Below are 7,844 nucleotides of genomic sequence, written 5' to 3' on the forward strand. Positions count from 1 at the left end.
CCAGCTAGGGCTCCCATGCCATTTTAAAGTACCCCATTTAAAATACTAAAACTAATTCATTTCAAACTCTTTACCTTCATTCAGTAGTGAATCATCTTAACTGGTTATCAATGAGCTCTCTCATTGATGTTTCTCTCTCTCTCTCTCTCTCTCTCCTTCTCCCTTCCTCTCTGAAATCAATAAAAATATTTTTTTTAAAAAGCTCTCAAGATGGCCGGAACTGGCTTGGCTCAATGGATAGAGCATCGGCCTGCGGACTTAAGGGTCCCGGGTTCGATTCCAGTCAGGGGCGTGTACCTTGGTTGCGGGCACATCCCCAGTGGGGGGTGTGCAGGAGGCGGCTGATCGATGTTTCTAACTCTCTATCTCTCTCCCTTCTTCTCTGTAAAAAATCAATAAAATATATTGAAGAAGAAAAAAAAAAAAAAAAAAAAAAAAAAAAAAAAAAAGCTCTCATGATGAAGATGAGAAATGGTGACTTTTCTGGCCCAGAGGGAGCTGTGCCCTGGCACATGGTGCGCCCCTCACTCCAGCAGACCACGGGCGCACCACCAGATGCCATCGCTCCTGGTAACAGCCACCGGGGGCCTAAATGCCCTCACTCTGAGGACTCTGGAGCCCGTACCAAGAAGGAAACTCCCTCATCTGTGGCTCAAACGCCTCACTTAGTAACAGCCTCTCAGTAGCTGCCTCCACGTGCCTCCCTCAGACGGCGGGGCCCCGAGGGCTGCCGCCTTACCTTCTCTTCAGGTGGCCCTCCTCGCCGTCCTCGACTCCCTCCATGTCCTCCTCTGGGCACTCCTCCTCACTCGCGGCCCTTGGAGGCAGTTCACTCTCCTTAAGAAACTCAGCGGCTTCTGGCGTGGGCAGCGTATGGTCGATAACTGTGCTGTCCTTCCCAGCTTTCCAAAGTTTGTACCTTTCTGGCTGGAACTTCCTCACAAACACGTCCATGGAGATCTTCACCATATCCTTCCTACAGGAGCACTGCCACGAGTAACCGGAAGAGCCCCAGGTGAGCACACTTCACCTGCTCTCACCTGACCCCCATATCCCATCTCCTCCCCTCAGGTGGACAAAGGTCCAAGACAGTTTAAAGCCAAACCATTCTGGGTTCAGAGGCTGAAGGCATATTGTCCTTGGAGAGCTTCAGACAGGGAGGGAAGCAGGGGAGAAGGGCGGAGGATGCATGGCACTATGGCGCTGGGCAGTCCGCCCAGGCACTACCAGGATGCGTGAGAACAGATCGATAGGAAACTCAGCACTCAGACCCAGATGGTCAACAGCCACCTTCGTGTTGGTATCTATCCAAGGCCAGGACCACACGAGCAAGTCTACTCCCAACCAAAGGTCCAGCCCTCTGCTTCCCTCAAGTAAAAGTAAACCCCTCAGAACTTCTCAACAGAGAAATCCCCGAGTGGCTAAAGCGCGAGTATCAATGTGTGTGGGTGTGGTTTGAATGCCCAATGGACTTACGCACGAAAACCTCACTTTATACTTCCTGAATCTGAACAAATTTTTAACGAATGCAAGATGTTGGGCACTTTTGCACATTCCCAGCCACTTGGTTCTGAATTGCAGAAGATCAAAGAGAAGTTCTAACCAGCAGCCAGTGCACCTAACAAGAACCAGACATGTTTAGGCACAGGGGGACAGAGAGGCCAAGCACTCACCAGCACTGCCTGTTTGCCATACTCAATCCACCGCCGCGTAGCAAAATTGGTAGACTCTGCACAGTTGAAGCCGTGGTTAAAGCCGGCGTGGTAGCCATAAGGAAATGTGATCATGAACTCTCCAGCTTCCTGAGTGACCTGCACAAGAGCAGAGTTGAAGCAGCTGCATCCAACTGCAGGAGTCTGCAGAACTGGACCTCTGAGCTCCAGCTCTGCCTCAACTTAGCTGAATAACCAAGGATAAGCCATAAAGCCACTGGGGTCTGTGTCTTCTACAAAATGCAAAGCCCTAACATATCATACTAGGAGCCCAGCGCGGCGGGGCCCACCCACCTGCAGCCCTGCCTCGACACCCGAACCTCTCCACGCAGAGCTCCAGCGCGCCTGGCCCAGCCCCTAAACCAATGATGGCGAACCTTTTGAGCTCGGCATGTCAGCATTTTGAAAAACCCTAACTTAACTCTGGTGACGTGTCACATATAGAAATTTTTTGACATTTGCAACCATAGTAAAACAAAGACTTATATTTTTGATATTTATTTTTGTATATTTAAATGCCATTTAACAAAGAAAAATCACCCAAAAAAATGAGTTCGTGTGTCACCTCTGACACACGTGTCATAGGTTCACCATCACTGCCCTAAACCAAATCAATAAAAAAAAAAAAAAAAGAAAAACCCTAACTTAACACTTGGAGTGGGGGAAACGAGTTAAGTCGGCTCGCGTGAATTGCGCGTACTCCGCGGGAGCCGTCTTTAACTCGGTTCATATAGATTTGCGGTGTAGTGCGGGAAACGTGTAAACTCGGGCCGATTGTAACTGCGTATTACCAAATATTTGTTTGTAATCCACCCTTTTGGTGGATGGAACAAAACCAAAAGACAGAGCCATCTTATATTTTGGCGGGAAATTCACCCCACACCGGAGTGTTAACTCTGGTGACGTGTCACATATAGAAATTTTTTGACATTTGCAACCATAGTAAAACAAAGACTTATATTTTTGATATTTATTTTATATATTTAAATGCCATTTAACAAAGAAAAATCAACCAAAAAAATGAGTTCGTGTGTCACCTCTGACACACGTGTCATAGGTTCACCATCACTGCCCTAAACCCTCTGGTCTTCTCTGGCCACTTCAAGCCGGGCACTCAGTCCCTCCAGCCGCCTCAGGCTGGTCCCGCCTTCTCTGGGTGCCTCCCTGCTTCCGCCCCATTTCATGCAGCGGCTCCGCCCCGTCATGGCGCCAGAGGAGAGTGTGGAAGCCTCCCACCTGCTGCGCTGTGCTCCTTCCCCTGGCAGGTGGGCCGCACAGCACAGCACTCAGCGTGGTGGGTGGCAAAGGACTGGTGAGGGGGGCGCTATGGGCTCTCAGCCCTGCCCTCCCCGGCACGGGATGGTCCCGCCTCCTCCTGGCACCTCCCCACTTCCGCCCTGTCTCCAGAGCAACGCAACAGCTAATATGCACCAGCTAATATGCTAATGACCTAGTCGTTACCGTTATGGCGGATCGACCATTAGCATATTAGCTCTTTATTAATATAGATTAGAACGCCACGACTATAATAACCATTCTTCCAAAGGAACTCTGTTCACAGGGATTTGACTCTCATCTGGTCCCGGGAAGGTATAGCAGCCCCACCTTTAACACCCTGATGTCAAAGTGTTGTTATATATGTCAGCTTTGGCCCACACCTGGCACAGGGTAATGAACGAGAATAAAGCTCCTCTCTGTGAAACACAGACCAGAAAGGGCGGTTTCCGTGTGAGGCTAAGGATTTCCATATGTAAAGTCAGCTCACCTTGTCAAAGGGAATCCGTATTTCTTCAGCATTAAAGGGGAAATCAAGGTCATCTTATGGCGGAGAAAAGCCTCACAGCTTTGAGCACTTCCTGGGAAAAAGCCTGTTTAATTGAAAATAGGCACAGGTGAACGGTGCTCCACACTCACTGTGTAACCCTAGCATCCTACCCCTGTGCATCTCGCCTGGACAATAAGGGGATAAATCACCAAGGTGATCTCTATGGATCCTTCAGCCCCAGCCCAGCTCTAAGATTCCACAAGGAACCTCTGGGCTCTCGCGGGTAGGCCGCCCGTGGGTAATCAGATTCTGTTTGGGGACCTGAGATGACCCAGCAGCCCGTTTTCTGATAAAGAGCTTTGACACGCTTTCGGACCTTCCTCCATGCAGCTGCATCCTCAGTCTTTGTTAGTAACACGTCTACTACAGAACAGACTACCCAGCTCTCCTGAAATGGGCTCTCTGGAGGAATCATCCATCAAAGGCCACTTTAAGGAGTCAAAGCATTAAATAATTCCATCCTGACTTTAACATTTGGGTTTCTGGCAGAAGAGTCAGACCCAATATGACTGGTATACTATCTCCGGTCAAATGAATCCGTGCTCGATAAAACCGAGGCAAAGACCGTCTAAGAAGGAACTGCCGAGTCCCTTCCCAGGACAAAGTGCGGAAAGGCTCTGCTTCTAGTTGCTCCATTAGGATAACTAACCTGGCAGTCTGGCTTACCCCCCACCTGCAGGCCTGAGAAGGGACACGTGACAATCTGACCACAGAGAATGGACGCATTAGAGCAATGAGCACAGCGCACAGGAGGGTCTGAGCCAGCTGTGGAGGAGACACAGTACCTTTGGCGAGGCGCTCCAACCGCTTCCCGTGCTCAGGGGGAACAGAGTACCTGCAATCACATAAAGGCATTGGACGCTGAGCAGAGGACAGGACGGGAACGGAAGGGGCTGGTTCCCACTCTCAAAACAGCTCAAGCTATCAGGTTTTTCAACCTCCCAACTACAAAAACGAGAAAGGAAACCTGGAGAAATGAAATATTAGACTGTTTGGGCAGAGTAGCGGGGAGCCCACAGAGAAGTGTGAGTGAATTCCTCTTTTCTATTCATTAATGAGACATTGCTGAATGTTTACTGTGAGCCAGGATTTAGGTATGCACTCAATGTCGCTCTCCTTTATGATGTCGTAAATGACATGAAATGAAATGCAATGGAATGAAATGAAAATGAAATGGAAGAAGGATGGCATTAAAGTGCCCTGGCAGAACTGATGGCCTAACAGTGACATGATAAAGAATAAAAAACAAGGCAAAAATGGATTAGACCTGGCCCCATATCTGCTGTTGAACCCATCTCCCCTTGTCTCCAGTTATACTGATCACCCAGTAGTTACTCCTCCACCCAGACACCATAGAAACTGCTCTTCATTAAAAAAAAGGACCATGCCAAACCGGTTTGGCTCAGTGGATAGAGCATCGGCCTGAGGACTGAAGGGTCCCAGGTTCGATTCCGGTCAAGGGCATGTACCTTGGTTGTGGGCACATCCCCAGTGGGGAGTGTGCAGGAGGCAGCTGATCGATGCTTCTCTCTCATCGATGTTTCTGACTCTCTATCCCTCTCTCTCCCTCTCTGTAAAAAATCAATAAAAATATATTAAAAAAATAAAAAATAAAAAAAAATAAAATAAAATTAAAAAAAAAAGGACCAAAAAACCATGTAAGACTATTCAAAACTTTTGCTAAACTGCTAAACTTTACAGTCTGAAAAGCACAGTAAGTCTATTCTAACCTTTATAATCAAGTCTAAAGATTATTCCACAACTGCCGGAAGCCGGTCCATCCTTGCTGCTTGACACAGTCACTGCAGGGAAGAAACATCTGCACAGCATATGTTTCAAGGGACCTGGCGTATATGGCATACTGTTCTTAATATGTTTGCTCACCTTCTTGGCGCTATGTGTTTTAACCAAGGTCACCTCTCCGAGAAAGGTTGTTTCCCCAGGTAGGGATTTTTCCCTGAAGTTAGGGAGGGGATAAAACCCCTTAACTAAATGCCAGGCAGGTAGTTAATCACTTTAACTACGAACAATCACCCTTAAGCTACATAATCTTTACTCCCTGGAATGGAGATAAGAAACCCCCTAACCTTTGGAATATAAATTGACAGGATTAAAATCAACTGGTATAAATACAGATGTAACAAGACAATAAAAGACAGAACTTGGCTGGAGATCCTGGCTAGAGATCCTGGCTAGGCTGCTGATCAACTAAAGGCTGTCTCCGTGTCATTCCTTCTTCACGACTCCGTCCACACCTTTGGGGACCCCTGGACCTGCTGGGGTTGGACCCCAACACACAACAAACACTTCCCATCCCAAAAGCTTCATTATGAAACAAAACAGACGAGGATATTTGTCACTGAAAGCACTGTGGGCAACCTTGCACGCCCACCTCTGGAGGTCCCACTTGATGGCCTGAAGAGTGCATGTAATAACCAGAAAACCTGTTATCGACACGAGAACAGAAATCCATTCTCAGGGAACTTTGGCGTAAACGTGGTGAAGAAACAAAAGCTACACTGACAGAGTCTCCAAGTCTAGCCAACTAAGGAAGGTCATGGGACAGTAGGTCAAAAAATTTTGCCCCAAGATGAGAAACTCAAAAGTATTTGAAAGAAAGGAAAACCCCTGGGAAGGGATGTAGCTTTAGACGCTGGAAAAGGGCAGGAAGATGGATCCAGTGCCCATGACTCCTCATGGCCTGGCCCATGCTGCTCCTCTGGCTTCCTTACTCACTTCAATCATAGCAGCTGGCACCCAAACCACTATAATCTTCCCCTAGTTCACTAAAGACATCATGCTGTCTCTCAACTCAGGATCTTGGCCCGGGTTTTCCAACCACTTAGACACACTTCCCTCAGCCTCCCTTCTCCTGAACCCACCATCGTCCCACCCAGCCACCCAGCTACTCAGCTACGTCTTTCTCATTTGCTAGGTCTCAGCTTCATTGTCACCTCCTTCAGGGGCACCCTCTCTGATCACCACCCCTCATGTGCCCTCTCCACGTGGACCTACAGCATCCACCGTCTCCCATCAGAGCTTTCCTCACACTTTGCATCTCCTGTCTGTGAGGGTAGCTACCTCACCTGTCTTATTCACTGCCTTTGAATGCAGCACCTTCACTAACTGCTGAGCCAGTAAGTGATGGACCAGCAGAGGGAGAGAAGAGAGAACACATCTTTGTCTCCCCCACCAGACTAAGGACATCCTGGAGAGCAGGAAGCATATGCTGAATGGCCTTGCATCCCCTCTTGTGTTAAGCACACGCTGCTGCTCTAGCCTTGGAAGTCTGCCTCTAAGAAATGCCTCAGGCCTGCTCAGAAAAAGAAAGCAGAAAGCGGTGGGAGAGGTGGGAATAGCCTCTGTGGCTCTCAGTCACTCAGCCAACTCTCGCTTGCACGCAGTGGTACGAAGTGCCCTGCCCTCTAAAGCCTGCTACTCCAAAGGCAGTCTGAGCACCAGAGCTCCAACAGCATCTCAGCACTTGGAAGTCTGTTTAAAATGTAAAATGCCACTCCCACCCCAAGCCTACTGAACCCGGGCCTGCATTTTAACAAGCTCTGGAGGCGTTTTCTGGGCACAGGAGAGCTGAGGAGCCCCCTCCCTCCCCAGAAGCTCCAGTGCCAACTGCAGGCTGACTGTACCAGGACTTGGGTTCTCCGAAGTGCAGGTAATTGATGCTGTAGAGGTCCATGTCTTCAGTGTGCCAGGCAAAGGATGTCTTCCACATGCCAAAGTACAGGTACGGGGTGTTCACACCCTCGATGGTGATCCCACTCTCCTTTTCCACCAAGTCCAGGATTGTTTTCAGCCGGCCAATATTCCACTCATCAACATGCTGCAAAGGAAATGACAGTCCAGGGCAAGTTATCAAGATGATAAACCGAGGCTCCGAACCTACAAATCATGGAGTAGGTCCCAGGTGAGCTGTCACCTCCTAGAAAGATCACAGATAATGTCAAAACAGCATGGGCATGAAGTTCACAGCATCTCTCGCCCTCTTTTCACGCCACCACTGGAAACGATGCCATTATAACCTCTGAAGGACAAATACCACTTGGTGAGCACTCGTATATGAAAGATGAATAAAGTGGTGACAGCCACCTGTTCTAAACCCCAGAATAAAGAGTTTTCAACTGAAGCTAAAGAAACTTATGACAAAATAGGAAAAAAAACTCCTAAACCATAAAAAATACAAAACATGAGCATGAACTAGATCAATCTGTGACTTTTCTAGCCCCACTTTCCACTGAGCAGTGTTCTCGGTAAAAAGTTTTACCTAGTCCTTTCTGAGTTGTAATGGTCAG

General features: G+C 48.3%; 1 protein-coding gene across 1 annotated transcript; it reads right to left on the bottom strand.

Moving 5' to 3' along the window:
• Nucleotides 1-722: 722 nt before the first annotated feature.
• LOC102428071 (lysine-specific demethylase 4A-like) lies at nt 723-7,375 on the bottom strand (the record flags this gene model as incomplete). The annotated part of the gene is made up of 5 exons (XM_014451063.2): nt 723-987; nt 1,674-1,811; nt 3,478-3,580; nt 4,323-4,372; nt 7,182-7,375. Coding segments are annotated over 4 exons (375 nt in total), but the record flags the coding sequence as incomplete, so codon positions are not given.
• Between the last annotated feature and the right edge of the window lie 469 nt (nt 7,376-7,844).

The sequence above is a fragment of the Myotis lucifugus genome, unplaced genomic scaffold, assembly GCF_000147115.1.
Source record: "Myotis lucifugus unplaced genomic scaffold, Myoluc2.0 scaffold_7223, whole genome shotgun sequence".
Taxonomy (NCBI): Eukaryota; Metazoa; Chordata; class Mammalia; order Chiroptera; family Vespertilionidae; genus Myotis; species Myotis lucifugus.